Source organism: Paramacrobiotus metropolitanus, unplaced genomic scaffold, assembly GCF_019649055.1.
Source record: "Paramacrobiotus metropolitanus isolate TYO unplaced genomic scaffold, Prichtersi_v1.0 Parri_scaffold0000083, whole genome shotgun sequence".
Classification (NCBI taxonomy): domain Eukaryota; kingdom Metazoa; phylum Tardigrada; class Eutardigrada; order Parachela; family Macrobiotidae; genus Paramacrobiotus; species Paramacrobiotus metropolitanus.
The window spans coordinates 471074-491030 of NW_026570303.1; the positions used below are offsets into that span (position 1 = coordinate 471074).

The 19957-nt window shown below is 41.6% G+C and overlaps 4 protein-coding genes across 4 annotated transcripts; 3 read left to right on the top strand and 1 right to left on the bottom strand.

The window, feature by feature from the left end:
- The first annotated feature begins 1209 nt into the window (after positions 1-1209).
- LOC129595869 (uncharacterized) lies at positions 1210-1749 on the top strand. The gene has a single exon (XM_055493000.1). The coding sequence runs from the start codon at positions 1210-1212 to the stop codon at positions 1747-1749; it is 540 nt and encodes a 179-aa protein (XP_055348975.1).
- A 2018-nt stretch (positions 1750-3767) lies between these two features.
- LOC129595910 (NADH dehydrogenase [ubiquinone] flavoprotein 1, mitochondrial-like) lies at positions 3768-6846 on the bottom strand. Its single transcript, XM_055493043.1, is given in 4 exon segments — positions 3768-4449; positions 5126-5250; positions 5252-5612; positions 6208-6846. Coding segments are annotated over 4 exon segments (1494 nt in total). The 5' UTR covers positions 6713-6846; the 3' UTR covers positions 3768-3946.
- A 443-nt stretch (positions 6847-7289) lies between these two features.
- Positions 7290-14746, top strand: LOC129595909 (ATP-dependent RNA helicase DDX1-like). The gene is made up of 15 exons (XM_055493042.1): positions 7290-7451; positions 7558-7609; positions 7793-7856; positions 7944-8073; positions 8670-8723; positions 9068-9154; positions 9453-9613; positions 9877-10080; positions 10497-10646; positions 10846-10959; positions 11404-11643; positions 11850-12036; positions 12350-12520; positions 13310-13762; positions 14380-14746. Exons 1-15 carry the CDS (start codon positions 7436-7438, stop codon positions 14517-14519), a joined length of 2223 nt encoding a protein of 740 aa, XP_055349017.1. The 5' UTR covers positions 7290-7435; the 3' UTR covers positions 14520-14746.
- Positions 14747-14966: 220 nt separating this feature from the next.
- On the top strand, positions 14967-19920 carry LOC129595911 (synaptotagmin-2-like). The gene is made up of 8 exons (XM_055493044.1): positions 14967-15249; positions 15672-15934; positions 16227-16418; positions 16985-17149; positions 17221-17397; positions 19067-19184; positions 19267-19403; positions 19555-19920. Exons 1-8 carry the CDS (start codon positions 15102-15104, stop codon positions 19729-19731), a joined length of 1377 nt encoding a protein of 458 aa, XP_055349019.1. The 5' UTR covers positions 14967-15101; the 3' UTR covers positions 19732-19920.
- Positions 19921-19957: the final 37 nt, after the last annotated feature.

The following is a 19957-nucleotide window of genomic DNA, read 5'->3' on the forward strand; positions in this document are numbered from 1 at the left end:
CCGAAGGGCGCGGTCTGTCTCTGTCATTCCGCATTAGCTTATGTTAGCCTATGGGGCCCATGGCAACAGTTTGTTTTTGGGGGGTTCTGCTTCCCCGTTGGGGCGTATCAATGGCGCAATAACGTAAGAACATTCGCGCCGTTGAGACGAATCTAGCGCACTTGGCCGCGTCGAAATCGGTTCAGCCGTTCGCCCAAACATTAGCGACATTATCAATCGTGTATACGTGGTTACGGCCGGATGTAGATAACCATTGTACAGATACAACATAACACAGCAAGAATCGACCACACATTTTTCCTAATTACAAGTATACAAACTGAATCGCGCCACGAATAATTTACTCAAGTTTTCACGGTTAAAGGGCACTAACCTTCGCCATAATCTCTAAACGGTTCATCTAGCGATCACTCCGTCGGCTTAGGGTTCTTCTCCGCAACGCCCTTCCTTAATCTTTATGTCCCAAGTCATGCGGCTTTCGGCCACTTCCGGCCGAATCAATCCATGCTTCGGTTAGTGCAGCTCCTAACAGCTGCAGGGTTTTGGTGCTACTTTCGATTTCAATAATATAACGTAATTATTATAATAACATTTACACATATACTGCAAATCCGCTTACTTACTGTACTGCATGTACTGTACACGTTAGTGTACTGTATTTCCTGCCGGCTGCCGGTAGCAAGGCTGCCCATCCGCCAACGAGTCAAACAGGATCGTAGACTCGTAGCACAATCACCGCCATACTTGTTATACGTAGGTACTCCTATTATAAGCGGAAGTGCGGCGTTAAGTATGCCCACGCTTGCAGTTTGTGTTTGCTTTAAGTGTTTTTAACCTTAAACTTACTTGTTATAGTTGTTTCACAAACACTGTTGGCTGTGTTGTTGTTCTAGAAACACTGTTGGCTGCTGTTACTGTTTAAGAAATCCCCATTATTTTTCGAGAATTATTTTCTCATCTTGTAGCATACAATCTCTGAATTTCCAACAAAGCCTTCTGCCACCTTCAGTCCTTAATCGGTTGATCAGCCATCACTACAGAGCGGCAGAGCCTATACTGTTGACAACCTTCACTTGATGATGAAGCGAGTTATTTCTTAAATTTAAAGGGTTACACGACACACTGTACTTACACTGTATATCTCTGCCGTGATCCTATCAACAGGCTTCCCTTCAGTCATTACGCACTGCAGATCTCACCAGCATACAAATGGCTGTGTCCCTCAGCGATGTTGTCTGGATAGCAGTTTCCTTAATCCTGTGCAGCATCGCCATAAAGTTAGCTGTTGTGGCCGGATCCCTGCTGTACGAAACCATTGCCGCCATCGCGCTTGCCGTCAGCCTGCTATTCCGCGTACTCTGCATAGCCATCGTGGTATGGATTGCACAGATGGTATGGACCAACCGACTGGATCTGATGGAGCGGCTGCGGCACTGGATGTATATCGGGATGAGGAAAATTGAGACAAACTGGACGGGACACGAGGGTAACAATGTCAGTAAAATTTCCCGAATGTCCTCTTTGAGCGCATCCCAAGCGGACATCGATGGACTGGATCCGGAAGAGCGGGACGCCAGAGTGTGTGTTATTTGCCAGGACAATGTGCGGACGATTGTCTGCCTTCCGTGCCGGCACTTCATTCTGTGTGAAGACTGCTCTAAACTTTTGGCCAACGGCAACGTGGCACCCGGGAAATTATGCCCCATGTGCCGGAAACCGATTCGGGAACTGATTAAAGTTTACCTATAACGGTAGATAATAGCATTGCAGGAGCTATTGTGATTTTTTGCTGTTCCGCTCAACGTCCTTAACATCCAGACATTACTCTTTCCGGCATGATTTATACTGCAATTTTTAGCGTACAAATTTTTTCTTTGAATCTCCATAAATATTTAAGGTGCTGTTTCTCCCGTTAATGCATTATACCGATTTTATACGTATATAGATATCGAAGTTGTATACTTCTATGTGTTGTACAGAAATATGCGAAATAACCGCATATTTCTGTACAACATATGCTCTGTATATGCGAAATAACCCATGATCATTAAGACACAATACCACTTTATAATATATATATCTATTTTCAGCTTTACAATAAATTAAAACGTGGTTATAAATTATAACCAAATTTTAATCTGTTTGTTAGACTGTTATAACATATACTATATCAGATAAGATTAAAATAAGATGTCAGCGGTTCGCTATGGGGTTATTATTGTAATCATAGATTCATAACTCCTTGTAGCTTTTCAGATAATACATAATACATATAGATAATAGATAATACATAGTATATACCGGTAACTGATACTAATCATGTTGGTCTTCTTAAAATAATTATCAATACGATAACTATTTATTTTTGGCAAAAATTAAAAAGTGCCAGTTTTTTGTAGAATTTTGCGCTATCCGCATGCAGACTTCGTACAGCAACAGCGCACAGGTACGTACTTACTGTAACGATGTAATAAGCTCCTGCCGCCAGCCACGTTGAAAAAAGGAAAATTAAGAATCAGCACTCGATGGATGACTCAATAATAATGCTGGGCTTAAATGCCGTAAGCAGACGACTTCTGTTTTAGGCTGCTTTGACAGTGCCTTCCTACATTTTATTTTTCTGGGTTCTGTTCTAGAAAGACTAGAAAGCACTTTCCTACTAGGGTACAATAAATTGGTACAGCTTAATTCACTTACGTTATATGTATGTTACGATCGAAATATCATGGTTTGAACTTTAGATGACTTCTCATTAGTTATTTTTCTGTTAATACAAGACTAGTTTCCGTCTTCCTTTCGACTTTTTAGCAAGCAGTTAATTTCTGCTCTGTCACTGCGGTATATACGTCATATACTGTAACGGTATTTTTTTTGCCTTCCATCAGTCATTGCCAATTAAAGATCCGAACATAGCCAATGGATTTTTCACTAGCCAGCATTACCAGGATTTTGATGTTCTCAGTCTTTTGTGGTGTCGATATCACGTTTGTCATCATTGTCGCGGCCTGGTTGTGCAGAAGTCTTGGTTTTGTGCTGGACATCGTGTCTGACGTTGCCACCTGGCTTGTCGGCCCTGTATATTTACCATTCCCCGAATTACTTGTCAGTCTGCTTATCCGTCTACTCTGCGTGGTCGTTGTGGTGGAGGTTGAGCATCAGATGTGGACTAACCATCGGATGTGGTATTTCATGGAACTAGCCCAGCAGAGAATCCATGCCGGGGTGCGGAGAATCGCGGTGGCTTGGAGGACGGGCAGCGCGACTACAGGAACGTGGCCGGCATGTGTGGTCTGTCTGGATGATTTGCGCACTATGGCCATCTTTCCCTGCGCGCATTTTATCCTGTGCAATGGCTGCTCCCAGCGCCTGTTCGCCGGCAACCCATGCCCGGTATGCCGGGTGCCGATTCGGCGAATGATTAGAATTTACGTTTAACATTGTCGCGTTCAATGCTGTTCCTAGGATCCGAAGGTTTTGTTGCTCTACGAGCGCGCTCAGTAGCTACAAGGAGCTGAGCGACATCATCTAGCACGCTTACACATTGAAATTTTTATTTATACTTCTTTATTTATACAACTTTATTTTATATTATTTAGTAGCGTATCCTTCATATTTTCCATAAATTGTGTCAATAAATTTACACAAGTATCAAACTTCCAATATCTCATCTATACCGTCCAAATGTTCTGCACTATAAATCATATTACTTCCTAATTAAGTACTTAATCTAATGAAGGAATCGTACCGTACGAGCGGATGTAGACAAATCAGCAGATAATTTATATGTATGCTTTGAATCAGTCAGCGAGTAAACACAATACCGTCGTACAGCACAACACGAGTAAAATTCACCATACTTATTCTCTAACTATACAATAAAATTTCCGACACAAATGCACAACATGATGCATGAATAATCGCGAAAGTCTATCACGGTTAACCGACACTACCCGGCGACACGCTGCTGAAACGGCCCATCCTGACATTCCTCCGGCGTCTTCGTGTTCTTCTCCGCGAACTCCTTCATGCGGGCCAGCATTTCCGGCCGGTAGTGCCGAATCAATCCCTGCACCGGCCAGGCGGCCGCATCCCCCAACGCACAGATGGTGTGGCCTTCAATCTGCTTGCTGATCTCCCAGATCATGTCGATCTCATCCGGCTGCGCGTTCCCGGTGACGAAGCGCTGCATGATTTTGTTCAGCCAGCCGGTACCCTCGCGGCACGGCGTACACTGTCCGCAGCTCTCGTGTTTGTAGAATTCAATCAGCCGTGCGATGCATTTGATGATGTCGGCCTGCTTGTTGATGACGATGACGGCGGCCGTGCCTAGACCGGACTGAACGGCGGCCAGGGCGTCAAAATCCATGAGGACCGTCTCGCAGATGGATTTGGGCAGGAGCGGCACGGAGGAGCCGCCGGGGATGATGCCCAATAGGTTGTCCCATCCACCTAACGAGATTAAATGGTAACATTACGTGTGTTAAGTGTTTTCCGTAGCTGCTTACCAATAAGTCGACAAAATATGCTCGTTAACCTGTTAGCTGAACTTGAATGCATTAACAATAAAATTAAATTGCTGCACAGTGCAGATTTACCAAAATTATGTAACGATTAACGCACGATAAGTTTCGTGTTAATCGTGGAGAAATAATGTAGTGTAATGGTTGGGAAGACCTACGCCGTAAACACCACCAGATATTAAATAACCAGAGTAAAGCAACAGGCGCCTATCTACCCAGACTGAATATTTTAAAATATATTAAGTTTTTTTAATTTAGTATAGAAACTAAAGAGGTTTATTTAGTAGTCTCTCCCGCTGCCAACATCTTCTGTTTACCATGTCAGTACACAAATTTAGTTTTCATAAATTTTTGTTCACAGTTTGTACCAAACGGACATAAATGGTGCAGTCAAGACTATTATAAATCACACTATCATTCATTATTCATTATTTTTACACTATTATTCATTTTGTTTCAGCTCAGCGCATTTGCAAAATAATTGCTGTCTATTTCGTTATTACAAAGTGCTACTGTTGGACTTTATCTGACGCCGTAATTGTTAGAACAACCTTCATTAAATCATGAAGACTGTCATAGCAGCATCAACTGTCTGTCAGTCTTACCTTTGACTCCTCCGGCATGCTTTTCAATTAATTCTTTGAGCGGAATCGACATCTCCTCTTCCACGGTCACCGGTGTATTAACATGCCCCGAGATGCAGAACAGCTTCGTCCCGCTGTTCCTCTCGGCCAAACGACGCAAACCACTCCCCGCCGCGTCGACAGATACTCGGCGCCACCGCCACCGTCTCCACATTGGCCACGGTGGTCGGACAGCCGAAAACACCAATGTCCGCCGGAAAGGGGGGCTTCAAGCGGGGCTTGCCCTGTTTACCTTCTATCGACTCGATCAAGGCGGTTTCCTCACCGCAGATATACGCTCCCGCCCCACGGAAGACAAAGACGTCGAAGTCATATCCGGATCCGCAGGCGTTCTTCCCGATGTACCCGGCTTTGTAGGCCTCACGGATGGCGATCTGCAGATTAGCCGCTTCGTTGTAGAATTCACCGCGGATATAGATGTAAGCGGCACGGGCGTGCATGGATTTTCCTAACGATAAGATTACATACATGATACGTATATGCAAAAAAACATTTCAAACACACTCCATTATTCGCTTTTTTTGTAGCAAACCACAAAAAAAGCTATGTTCTTCCAACAAGCTTTATCACTATTATTTACAAATCAAAAGTAGATGTAAAAATTCTCACTTAAGCCTCGTGGTTTGATCATAAATCGTACGGAAACGCAGTCGGCCCAGGAATGCTTGATATGTTAGGTTTCACTTTTCTGGCCACTTTACGATATCACGCTATTTCTACGATATTTTACGCTTCTAACCGTTTACGGATTAACATGCTTACAATTTACAAATTCAAAAATAACTTCTAAAAAATCGAGTTAATATAATAAATACAAAATTCGAAAATTTTCCAGAACACTCAACACAGTATTGAAAAAGGGTAAATGAACACACTACAGATAAGTACGGTTCAAAACCATTAGTATTAATATTATCCTTACGAGAAATATATATACTTCTATATATATATATATATAGATATATATATTTCCGAATATCCGCATAAAAAAAGAACTGCGAAAACTGGATTTAATTCACATTCAGCTGCAAAAATCCCTTTACCTGCAATTAAACACCCCTCGATGAGCTTATGGGGATCATGCCTCATGATCTCGCGATCCTTGCACGTCCCGGGCTCGCCCTCATCGGCATTTACCACCAGATACTTGGGCCGTCCATCACTAGGTTTATTCATGAAACTCCACTTGAGCCCCGACGGGAAGCCTGCGCCACCGCGCCCTCGCAATCCCGATTTCTTCACCTCGTTCAGAATCCACTCGTGGCCCTTGCCTAGAATCTCCTTGGTCTTGTACCAATCCCCGCGGGCCAGCGCGCCTTTAATACCCCAGTCATGCCGGCCGTACAGGTTAGTAAAGATACGGTCGTCATCTTTCAGCGGGCCGAATTTGGTCTTTTTGGGTTTGGGTGGTTCGGCGGTCTTGGGAGGCTCCGCGGGTTTCGCTGGCTGACTGGCGGTGGTGCCTTGATGACGATGAGTGTCTGTCAGCAGAGTGGCGGGACGCGGAGAGGCGATACCGTTGGGGATACGGGAAAGGGATCGCATCATTCTCTGGATAGACTGCTAGAATATCCAAAACATAATGAAAGGATGAACAGCAAAAAAAATCCGCAAATAATTTTCTCAATGTTTTCCTGCAAGCATCAAACCAAATTGCAGCAAAAAACTGAAAATCAGCAAAATTTAATGCACCTTGCTGCACGCTGCTGGCCCAGCAGCAAGCAGCTGCGCTAATGCCAACGAATATGCTGAAACTCCATCGACACTGGAAGTGGGAAAGCTGCCTCTGTCGGGTCACTGTCAAGTTGTCAACTGAGTCAAGAGCATTAATTAATCTGCACATAAAGAAATAACGCGTTTCTGGCTGCTTTCACGATTTTGCGCCATCAGTTTGTATTGCAATTTTGCGACATTCTTAATTGAATATCGAAGTCCTTGCCCCCTTGGACATCGATAACTGCAATGTGCAAACTGCTACTTCTTGGCGGCGTTTGACCAGCGCTACGAATATGGAATTCCGTTTAATGGAATTGGCACTTAAAATGGCTGAAAGAGTCGTTTCCCAGTCCGCCTGTGTGACTTTTCCTTTCGACTTGATTTGTTTACGTTTGCTGGTTTGCAGCTTTGATCATTTTTGTGCATTTCGGATTCCCGGCGACCACGGGATCTATCATCTGTCCACAGGTTCCTCTTTGAAAGCCGGATTATTGTAGATCAGTTTTCACACTTGTTATTTTGTGTATCAAGTACACTTTAAAGGATACTACCAGGATGACTGCGTTCGAAGGTACGGTAGTACATGCAAGCAGCAAGCTGCGCTGCATGGAAGCGACATGGAATTTTCCGTGAATTCCTCTTTCCTGTTTCTGCTGTACTTCATATTAATCATTTAGAATTTGGAGTACTTCCGGAAATCGCGAAGGCCGTCGAGGAAATGGAATGGAAGTAGGTTATTACAGTGGCGAGTCGGCAGTGGTCGATTTAATTATTGTAATTGCAGTAGCATAAATAATGATAAATTCCAAAAATGAGTGACATGGAATGAGATTTCTTTCGGCGTTTTTAATTTACTGCGTAGATCTAGTGATTTTTTAAAATTTATGTTTAATTATTTTTCTTGTTCACCAGTCTCCCCACGGACATTCAAGCGGAAGCCATTCCAGCCATTCTTGGCGGAGGCGATGTGTTGATGGTGAGCATTTCGGTTCAGTGTATATTTATTTAAAATTAAATACTCGCCCGTGTCAGCAGATGCTAGAGAGCCCGTTTGCGGTTACAGGCTGCTGAAACTGGAACGGGAAAAACTGGAGCATTCTGTCTGCCCATTTTGCAAATTGTCTGGGAAACCGTGCGTGATCAACAGATGGGCAAATATCCTAAACCTTCGGGAGATCAGCGCGCTGTTGGAGGTAAAATATTTATTTTTTTGTCCCCTAAAAAAATATTTAAAATTTTACTAGTACCATACTTATATAAATACTGATGAAAATATTTACTTTTGTTCCGTCACGGTGTCATAATATTATTAAACTGCTGCTCTGATTTATGTTTCTAATTTGTTCTGTTCGGGGTTTATTATTGCGCTTCCTACTTGTACTTTGTTACGTACAAGGTTTTGGTTGAGCGCATAGTGTAGTGCAATGGCTGCGTACACGCTTTACGCGATTCGTTTCGACATTTTGCCTTCTCAGTTATAAATTTGCAGTAGACATATTTAAAGAATTATCGTTGTTTGTTTTTTGTGCTGATATTGCTTCTACTAATAAAATTTCTTCTACTACAAATGCTGCTGCATAGATTTTTCCGTTATTCCTTCTGCCCATAAAATTAATAGAAAGTTTTGTTTTGAGCCTTTTTAATTTCCTTTTATTTCGACAAATGGATTGTGAGCCTCCTAATCTTTGGGTGGGCTTATTTTGATAGTCTTTTATTTTCTCTATATTATTTGTGGTATTGTGATTTAGAAGTGCTTAGTTCGGTTTTTGATTTTTTCCCGGCTTTCCAGGAAGTGCTAATACAAAGTGGGGACTGAACATGTACGATCGCGATCCTCTAATGGGTAAGATAAAATTTACAGTACTTATCTTTAATTCGTTGACAATGGCACGGGTGCCGACTAGAGGTGGCAAACCGTACTGAATTTCAATACGGTTACGTATGGTTTCAGCCTACGCCTCTACGGCTACGGTACGGTTACGGTAGAAATAACCGGATTGACCGTACCGTATACCGTATACGGCAGTACCGGGTACGGTTTGCCACCTCTAGTGCCGACTTGAAGATCTGCCTGTTAAAGTATTGTTACCGATCATTATGATGTCCTGTTGTAACGGTGTTTCGTTGTTTTGATAACGGGGTTGGAAATTGTCCTACTTATTAATAAACCGTTTTTTTCCTGGGTAGCCATTGATCCCGATTTGACGACATGCCAGAGCCGGGATCAGCAAGCGTGGCAAGGTTGCCGCGCTAACCGTGGACTCATTAATAGCGGTAAAAAGATAAATATAAAACTTGTTATGTATTATCGTACAAGTACTCTGTAGGTACCTGATTTGCCTGGAAATGTTCATACGATATATAGGATTGTAATTATTGTATACTGTATATATTGTGCTAGTTGTAGTGTAATGGCTGTGTTCTGTCGAATTGCTTTCCCGGTACTGCTGTTCAGATAAATAATGTATAGAATTACATGTATGGGTGATAAGCGCCTTGCTTTTTGTATTTGGATTTTTTAAGCCAGCGCTTTGGTGGAGAGATGAAGGCGTTTGCTGTTTTCTGTAAGCAGGGAAATATTATTATGAAGCCACGGTGACGGACGAAGGATTGTGTCGCGTCGGCTGGTCTACCGGCAAGGCCAATCGCGACCTGGGCACCGATAAATTCGGCTACGGTTTCGGTGGAACTGGAAAGAAATCGTGGAACAAACAGTTTGATTCGTACGGCGAAGTAAGCATTTCGTTTTATTACCATTCTCCGTAATTTATCGTTTTCTTTGCGGTGTTGCCTGATAAATTGCCAGATCGGCGACGATCGGTAGATTCTAAAATTTAAAGAGATTCAACATAGACATTAGTTAATGGCTGGTACACCGTGAAATTTTACAGATGACCAGTTTTTAGATTCTTGGTTGTTTCCTTCGTTATCATCATTCGAAAATCATCATTCCTTAAGCTGAGTTTATTTTCAGTATGCTGTGTTTTTGTTCATAGAGCTACGGCAAAGATGATGTAGTTGGTTGTTTCCTGGATCTGCACGATGGCGTGGTTTTCTTTTCGAAAAACGGCAAAATCTTTGCGGTAGCATCGAATCTGGACCCGCAGCTGCGGAATGCGGCCGTTTTCCCGGCTGTTGTGCTGAAGAATGCCGAGATGCACTTCAACTTTGGTGATCAACCGTTTAAATTTCCACCTCCAGTAAGCCGTTGACTGTGTGCTTTAGTACTGCAGTATGCGCCATTTTGAAGCGGTTTTGCAGTGTTTTTACGTGCAATGTAATAAAAAAATAAATGGAGAATGATTCAAGTAGGCATCACACTAACAAAAACTGAACGCGCGTTGATACCAAATTAATTAATAATACTGTAATTTAAATTGAGTAATTGAAGTTTATACAAAGTTGATTGGCAGCATTTGTTTCCAGATAAAAGTGAGTAACTCAATTTTTTGAGTAAATTGTTAGGAATTTTATAGAGCGCGATAAAACTATATCGTCATTGATAAATCTACTGTAAACTGAGATGATAGAAATTAAAGTGAAGAACTTGGTTGATTTTTATATAAACTACAGAATAATGGTGCAGACTGCAAGTAACTGTCTGCTTATTTTTCAGGATGGGTTTGTAGCATGCAGTCATGCTCCGGCGAACAACGTGGTGATGTCCGATGCCTCGGCACCGGCTCATCCTTTAGCCGGCGGCCAGTCCCGCCCCAACGCTCCAATGGCGATCATCCTTGAACCGACTCGAGAGCTCGCTGAACAGGTACGAAATTTTTTCAAATAGAACTGACTTTTCGGTGTGCAATTCGATTTTTTTTACGGATAGCAGACTTAACGTTACAAAATCACAGTTTTATCTCACTTTCTTGCGCTTGTTTATATTGAAGCATTCAGAGTGCAGGTTCTTTACTGCAGGGCATACGCATTGTTTTTTGTGCAGGTCAAGTGCGTTTTTCTGACAGGCTTTGGCCGAAATTCGGCGCTTCAAGAAATATTTGAAAGACCCAACGGTGCGGGAATTGTGCGTGGTTGGTGGTACGAATTCCCGGGACCAAGTGGACGCGTTGCACCAAGGCGTACGTCTACGTATTCGTACTTTCCACTTTTCGTTCCATTAAATTATTGGTTTCGACTTAGTTTCGACTGATGGAAAATTAAATCAGTACTGGAGAACGCATTGGCTGTAAAGTATTGAATGCTCGTAGAATAAAGGCAGAAATATATAGATATAATAATGATAGATTGCCACATTATTGGATTATTTGTGTTTTGGTGGTGAAGATCTGATCAGAGAAAGGAAAATCCATTTACTTTTTTTTATCTTTGGTAATCTCGGTATGATTTATTGGATGTAAAGTACGGAATGATCGTAGAATATTGGCACAATAATGTGGTAGTTTGCACAATGCACAGTAATCGATTATTGGTGTTTTGGTTGTAATATTTGATCAGGAAAGGAAGATACTTTTACTTTTTTATATTTCGAAATCTTGTTTATGATTTAAATTTTTATGATATAGGTGGATATCATTGTGGGTACGCCGGGTCGACTGGAGGATTTGGTGGCCTCCAACGATATCTTATTGAATAACATTCGCTTCTTCGTCCTGGATGAAGCCGACGGCCTTCTGTCCCAAGGCAACTGGGCGCTGATTAACCGCTTTCATGGGAAAATTCCCCAAGTTACACCCGACGGCAAACGGCTGCAGATGATCGTCTGTTCGGCCACGCTGCATAATTTCGAAGTGAAGAAGCTGGCGGTAAGTCTTTCTCGGAATTTTTTTGTTTATATTGTAATGCACTACATCAGCTCGACTTGTCTTGAGAGGACCTTACTAAATGGAATAAGTTTTTGCTACATTTTTCTTGCATTTTTTATTTTGCCAAAACAGTTTGTGGGTTAATCGTAAAAATAGTTTAGGAAGTCACTTGAAAACGTTTTTTTTGTAATTCTTTCTGTTTGCAGGATCAAATGATGCGCTTTCCGACATGGATTGATCTGAAAGGCCAGGATTCCGTCCCGGAGACTGTGCATCATGTCCTGGTAAAAATTGACCCGAAGACAGATCTCTCGTGGCAGAATATGAAACGCAGTGTCCAGACGGACGGCGTGCACAGTGGCGATCGGCTGAGCTTCCAAAACTGGACTCCCGGTGGGTGATTGTGGTGTTTTTATTTTACTGCTTGCATTTTTTACAGTAATTGATGCTTATAATTGCGGCATTTTGTAAAGAGATGAAAGATTTGCAGTACATTGTCGAACGGAGTTACGTAGCATAATTAATTAATTATTTAATTTATGTACTTTATGGCAGTCGTAAAATATTGGCTTAAATATGACTCCGCACGGCTTCGGTTGAACAGTAAATTCAGAAATGGATTGTGAAAATCAAATTTTAATTTCGGATTTTTTTAGCAGAATTTCCTGCAAAATATGAAACCATTTTATTGGAAATCTTTTTGTAGAAGTTTTGTCGGAGGCGGTAAAGTTGTTGAAAGCGGAATATGTTGTGGCGGCCGTTCGCAAGTTTAACATGGATCAAGCGTTAATCTTCTGCCGAACGAAGCTGGATTGTGATAATTTGGAGCGTTACCTGACGAACATTGACCGGAATCTCACCTGCGTCTGCTTACACGGTAAAACTACAGTTTTACTTAATTTGTGCGATGAATACATGGTAGTCGGCATTAGTTGTCGGTGCACAACGTATATTCTTTTGGTTTTTGGATATGTCGTTTGTAATTCGAAGAGAATTGGTGTAATAATCGTAGAACGCGGGCACGTGAAGGACGCGGACGAATGTAAATGATTTAATTCCGTGTCGAAATAGGTTGCATAACAATTCAGGGTAAATTTCCAAAAACATGTTTTTTTATTTTTCAGCACTTGCTGATGTTTTCGTTTGTTCGTACAATTAATTTATGAATATTCTTGGTTTTTCGGCGCGTAGATGACGCATAGAATTTTACTGAGTACTGACTGATAATGGAATATTGGTACGAAAGAAACTTGAAATGTCGCTTTATCCCCGCGTGGCGTGGCGCCTTACGGCTGTATAACTATTCAAAGTTTAGATTAAGTTTTGTTCTTTAAGAAGTTTTAATCAAAATTTGATAACTCAGGGTTTTCTGACGTAATCCTCATAAATTAAATCTTGCAGTTATTTTATGAATAATTTGGCTGTTGATTTGCTTCATTGTGGAAAAGTAGAAAGTTTGAAATTGTTAAATGATCGTAGAATTGTGGCAGTAGGTTAGCTGAATCCGATTCTTGTGGTGTTTCAAATTACGCGCCGCGTTATAAGTGTTGCATATTCCATCCCGATCTCGAAGTAATTTTGCAATAGAATTTTTTATTACCAGCGTTTGCTGACGCATTAATAGTTAGTTTGTCGGTCGATGTGTAAATTTTTGTTTGTTGCATAGGTGATCGGAAACCCCAGGAACGCCAGCAGAATCTGCAAGCTTTCAAGGACGCTCGTGTCCGCTTCCTGATCTGCACAGACGTGGCGGCCCGCGGCTTGGACATCCGCGGCATTCCCTTCGTCATCAACGTCACCCTGCCGGACGAAGTGCCCAACTACATTCACCGCATTGGTCGCGTCGGTCGGGCGGAGCGCATGGGACTGGCTATCTCGTTGGTGGCCACGGTGCAAGAGAAAGTGTGGTATCACACGTGCCAGAGTAAAGGCCAGAGTTGTCATAACACACGCTTGAAAGACGAAGGTGGCTGCTGTATCTGGTACAACGAAGTGGGACTGATGGGCGAGATTGAGGAGCATCTGGGCGTGACTGTGCCGGAAGTGGGGAAGGAGATGAACGTGCCGGTGGATGAGTTTGAAGGGAAGGTTACCTACGGGCAGAAGCGCCAGGCCATCGGTAAGACTAAGCCGGTTCTCGAATGGGATAGAGTTTATTAAGTGAATATTTGGCGGTGGTGAGCTTGAAGACGTTGAATTTCAGTTAAAACGCAGCTGCAGTATATTTAAATTTCAACAAATAAAGATAAATTCGAGAAGCGGTTGAAATCAGCAGCTAAATTTTCGATCAGAACCATAATAATAATTACTCACACTTGAAATCAATAATAAATTAATAATAGATGTAGTATATGGGCGCTAATGTTCGCCTGGGTATAGGATCATTAAAGCGCTTGATAGAATACGCGTTTGAAATGAAGATGTATTTTGCAAAATAACTAGTATTTTTAATCCTAAAAATCGAGACCCCGAAATCAGTGGACTTTTTTGGAATTTAAAAAACGGAATTGATTATGTTGCTACATTTCACACGGTGGTTCGTTTCAAGTTACAATTTAAATTTAAAATTAATGACAATCGTAGAACATTGGCATTGACTGCTATCGGACCATGGGCGTTGACTGTAAACATACGCTTCGTAGAAACTTGATTAAAAAAAATGTTCTTCCAAAAGAGTTGAATTGTTAAGGTATTATAATCAGAGGTTTTTTTCTGATAGCCCTTTTTGTTTTGCAGGTACGGGTTACAAGGATCATGTTGGCCTGCTGCAGGCCACCGTGACGCAGTTGGCCGATTTGGAGAAGCGCGCGCAAACGTCCTTTTTACAGCTGCGATATCTCAATGTTCCTGGTGCCAACGTTGGGCCGCAAGCCTAAACTTGGATGTGCAACGGTGATTCTCTGGTACCCGTTAATTTTCTGCTCACAAAATGGTTTTCCTTTTACTCTTAGTTAGCTTTCATAATTCGTTTATTCTGGTTTTTCTAACATTATTTAATTTATTCGGACGTTTTCCGTAAATTTTTCTATTGCGTTTTGCTGTTTAACTCCTGTTTGACTCGAAAATATTACACTGAGTTGATCTGTTATCTTTCGACCATGAAAATTCTTTCACGTGGCATTAAAATTTAAAAGCAATGCAGAGTGTTTACGCCGAAGTAGAATGCCGTATTCCGGTGAAACCGGCAAATTCTTTGCATGGCTGCTCACCTTTTGAACTCATAAACCGGGAGATTTTACGAACCTTCCTATCGCGGTAAACGTGATTAAGTGCACTTGAAACGGCAGTCCGGCATAGCGGATGGGCCGGATTTGGCCCGCTGCCCGTGTGTGTTCGAATTCGGTTAGGATAAATTGTGTAACATCCAGCAAAACGCAGGATTGAGTAGGTCGATGTGGAGAAATATGTAAAATCGGTGTAAAATTTTTCCGAATTTTGCGCACATTTCTTGGCGTAAGATGGATGCTGCTGACGCGATGGATACTTCAACAGTAGTTATCGCCAACGACACTACTTCGAATTTTGTCACCGAACCCGACTCAGCTGCTCGCCAATGCGAACAATATTGGGATGCGACGGCACAACATGTCCTGGCTTATCTGGGAAGTAAGTACATCGTTTATGTAACTGCTTCGCTTTTTTGTAGTAAAGAAGGAATATTAAATTTGGCCTGTGAGTTGGTTTGCCCAGTTAGGTGAGTGCACACTATGTGACTATTGACCAATGCAGTGCGATGGCTAGCTATCTTAACTTGCTGTTTCCATATTGTTATTGTCGAAGGAACACATAGGACTTTCGAATACGAACTCAAGCTAGCATTCTAATTTACAATTTTACTGTGCATTTTTGGATACTTTATTTTGCACACTTCTTTATGTCTTAAATGTTTCGGCTTGATTTGTTGAAATAATCAATTTTAATTGAACCAGGAGTGTATCTGTACAGAGCTGTATGCTATGATATTTTCACCTATAACACAATCCACATTTGTTCTTTTTTTATAAATGACTATTGAAATGAATTTATAGTTTCTCGTGACGTTTTTCTGGCCATTGGAATAATATTTCTGATCGCCGTGGTCATCGGCCTACTGTTCATTGTATGGAGTGTTTATGTGTATTGCCGCGAGCGACGCTTCCGGCGGCGATGCTGTAGTATCGAAGAAGTGCCGCCCAGTCCGCCACCGCATCTCGCCATCACCGCCAATTCCTTTATCAACCGTTTTGATAAGAAATACGGGGATCAGACGCCACCTAGCCGCGATGACAATGGCCACAATACGAAGATTCCGGTAAATATTCGTATACTATGGATTTATTTAGTGAAATATTGTTTACGAAGCACTGGATTTTAGTAGCCTGTATAGTGAGTGATCCGTGTACGTATATCGCTATGTGCGTGCATTAAAACAAACCTCCAATTTCGATTTATCAAATGCGTACGATATCTTGAATAATTTTATAGAATGTTAGTTATGTAGTGGAATATCATGTGAAAATAAATAACAAATATTATTTTGACGAGTGAAAATAACAAGTATTATTTTCAATTAAAAGCGATAATAACGTGCGTTTATTGTATAGATGACCTTTGATAAAGCACCGTTATCCGAACTTTCTGAAGCCGACAAGCAGTACTTGGTGGTTAACATGGAAGATAACGAGGGCGTCGGTGAACTGCGCGGACGGAGCAGCTCAGCATCGGCCCGAAGGAACTTGGATAATCCACTCGGCCAGTTGAAGTTCGGACTGGAGTACGATGTACAACATTCAACGGTAATCGGCCTAAAAAAACAAAAAAGATTCTATTATCCTAACAGAACATTTTTTTAATTCGATTTCTACGAAACATTTCTAACGGAACTGACACCCTGGCTCGTTTTTTTGGCGCCACTGTTCTACGGCGATCTTTGGTTTTAGTAGCTGCGAATTTCTATCTGTTGGAATACAGAAAAAGGTTTCAGTTTTTCGTGAGGTGCATTTTATCTGTTGCTTCATCATCGCACTTCAGTTAAAAATATCGACTTATGTATCTGCGCTAACGATATCGGAAATTTTGTGCCCTTTTAATTGTCGCTGCGAAATTGTGTGGCACAAAATAATTAATAAACTATTTTTTAAAATATTCCTGGCATTACATACAGAGTTGATGGTCACTATCCGTGAAGCGAGCTCGTAAAGCGCTTTCGTGAGCTGCCTTTTCTTTGTTGATTTATTGTCGCACTTCTGAAATTATCAGTTTACCTACGCTAACAAAATCGGGAATTTTGTATCCTATGCATTATCGCTGCGAATTTGTGTCGTACTCACTAAATAACAGTCTTAAATTATTTTTGTACTAGTTGATGGTCAGTATCCGTGAAGCGGCCAATTTACCGGCACTGGACCAGTGCGGCACATCCGACCCGTACGTCAAAGTGTACCTCCTCCCGGACAACACCAAATACGAGACGAAAGTGCAGATGAAGACGCTCAACCCCATCTTTGACGAAACCTTTCGTTTCACGGTAACTACCATTTTTCTGACCGCATGTTCACTGCGTCACCTGAGCAGCGCATGACCCGTTTCGGTGTGTAGTTCCTACAGGAGACCACCGATGAAAAGACCCTGGTGATGGTGGTGTACGATTTTAACCGGTTCTCCAAGGATGTGCCGATCGGTGAAGTGCGCTTGCGGCTGGATTCCAAGCACATCGGCTATGTGTTCGACGGATGGAATGATCTGCAGCCGCTGGAGCAGGACGGAGTGGTTAAGGTTGGTGGAGCAGTTTCAAATAAATTTCCCAGTTTTGCATCGTCCGGCCTCGTTTACACGGTTTAATCATCAGAAGTATACGAAATAACAATCGGGTTGTGTATCGGTTTTGTGTCTTGAAGTGTTATTTGACGCACGAGGCACATATATATGGCGTACCGAATGCGCAAACGTTTTACGAACAAACGTTTTTTAGTTTTCAATCAAATGTTAGACACAAATAAATCTGACAAATGTTTGTCAACAAATTTTTAACAAACAAATGTCACTGACAAATGCTTTCGTTACCAGACAAATGTTTTTCACTATCAGACACATATTTTTCACTATCAGACAAATGTTTGTTGACAAACATTTGTCTTTTACTGACAAACGTTTTTCATTATTAGACAAATGTTTTTCACTATCAAACAAACGTTACTGACAAATGTTAGAAGCCCACCACGCAAATCTGAGTGCGGACTGCGTGGTTGCGTTCAAGCACGTTCGACTCACCAAAATGTTGAGTCATCTGCGTCACCGCACCGTCAACGCCATCCTGATCGTAAATCCCCATTCGGAGCTGTCAGGAACCTTGCTGCACGCCTTACAACTGAATACGCAAATTCATAGAACTGATCCATTAAAATCCCGTTACCTTTACACAAAGAGAGACTAGGAGAAAACGAAAATCTAAGGGAAGACTTTAAAGGAAGCCAGCAACCAACGTTACAACGGTAAAAACCAAAACAATCCAGTACCGTCAAAAGCAGAATTCCAGCATCAACAAGGACTTCCAGCGAAATACGGAGATTACATTATTCCCTGTAATTGGACGGGTGGAATTGGAATTACAAAAATGGCAAAAAATTTCCGAGTCCGTAGTAGCGCTTCCGGTGCACGAGACGGCAGTTACATTTGATCAAGGCATCTCATTCCAACATTTGTCAGTAACATTTGTTTGATAGTGAAAAACATATGTCTAATAATGAAAAACGTTTGTCAGTAAAAGATAAATGTTTGTCAACAAACATTTGTCTGATGACTGATAGTGAAAAATATGTGTCTGATAGTGAAAAACATTTGTCTGGTAACGAAAGCATTTGTCAGTGACATTTGTTTGTTAAAAATTTGTTGACAAACATTTGTCTGATTTATTTGTGTGTAACATTTGACTGAAAACTAAAAAACGTTTGTTCGTAAAACGTTTGCGCAATCGGTACGCCATACATATACGTATACGTATATGTGCCTCGTGAAATCGACGTGACGACGTTTCAACGACGTGACGACGTTGAAATCTGGGCTTCGGAGAAATGTCAGCAACTGGTGATAACTGATAATAGCAAATTGACGTAGTGTAATGCCGCTGTGACATCCCAAAATGATACAGGATTATAAGCGACAGGCTTCAGCGCGCTTTCTTAAGAGCCTACGTAAATTTAATTGTGTATTACTAATACATTTTTTCTCGATTTTTCGGTGTTTGACCGATTAAAAAACTCACATAAAACAAATATTTTTAATGACAGTTCCGTTTTCCGTTTTATTAGCAATTCTTCGGTTAGCAGGTATAATAAAACTGGTTGCATCGAAATGTATTAAAATGTGAAACGATTACGGTTGACATTTTACGATGTTGTGACTTGTCAAACTCTGAACAATTTTCACTAATATTCTTACCGAACAGGGCGAACAGCTTGGGAATTTGTGCTGCTCGTTATGTTACGTGCCACCCACCGGTATGCTGACCGTGAACGTTACGGAAGCGCGTGACCTGAAGAAAATGGATCTGATGGGCTTATCGGGTATGAGCGTGCGCAACCCGTCCTAGTTTAATACAGACATTGTTCCGGCGAATTAAAATAGTTTTTAATTTTGTACCTTTAGATCCTTACGTGAAAATCACTCTGATGTGCAATGGAAAGTTGTTAAAGAAAGCCAAGACGACAAAGAAAATGCATACACTGAATCCCTCGTTCAAAGAATCCTTTGCATTTGATCTGGAACCTTTCGAACAAATTCAGGTAAAGCACGTTTAATCGGTATAAAACGCCGGCGTGAACAATTTCTGATGTACTGCAAATGTTAGCGACGTCGCTGGTATGAAAAATTTAATTCGGCACGATTATTTATTCCATAGAGCAACGGTGACATTTTGTTGCCATATGTTTTCAGCATTCTCTGCTAATTCTGACGGTTATGGATCACAACCGCTTAAGTTCTTCCGATCGAATCGGGCGTGTGGTGTTGAGTGCCAGCGCCGCCGGTACCGAACTGGAACACTGGACGACGATGTTGGAGAAACCGCGCGAAACTATCGAGCGCTGGCATGCACTAAAACCTTGCTGGTGATGGGATTTTGTGGGATTACATTTTGGATTTTTGGCCGCTAATGTACTTACCTTAGGATATGCTTAGTACTACTACAGTACTTAATTAATACCTGTCCACTTCTGTTGCTACCGACGATAACAAGAAGTTAAGAGATTTACGTAGAGTGATGCCACCGCGTAGAGTAACGAAACCCGATACAGAAAATTAGCGACACGCGCTTCTGTGAAAAACTTGAACAAATCGT

Excerpts from the sequence above, each read along its gene's own strand:
- LOC129595911 (XM_055493044.1), top strand. The coding sequence starts at position 15,102 with ATGGATGCTGCTGACGCGATGGATACTTCAACAGTAGTTATCGCCAAC. Across the intron at positions 16,419-16,984 it reads ACGATGTACAACATTCAACG|TTGATGGTCAGTATCCGTGA; the intron begins GTAATCGGCCTA and ends TTTTTGTACTAG. Across the intron at positions 17,398-19,066 it reads AGCAGGACGGAGTGGTTAAG|GGCGAACAGCTTGGGAATTT; the intron begins GTTGGTGGAGCA and ends CTTACCGAACAG.
- LOC129595869 (XM_055493000.1), top strand. The coding sequence starts at position 1,210 with ATGGCTGTGTCCCTCAGCGATGTTGTCTGGATAGCAGTTTCCTTAATC.
- LOC129595909 (XM_055493042.1), top strand. Across the intron at positions 7,610-7,792 it reads GTCGAGGAAATGGAATGGAA|TCTCCCCACGGACATTCAAG; the intron begins GTAGGTTATTAC and ends CTTGTTCACCAG. Across the intron at positions 13,763-14,379 it reads GCAGAAGCGCCAGGCCATCG|GTACGGGTTACAAGGATCAT; the intron begins GTAAGACTAAGC and ends TTTGTTTTGCAG.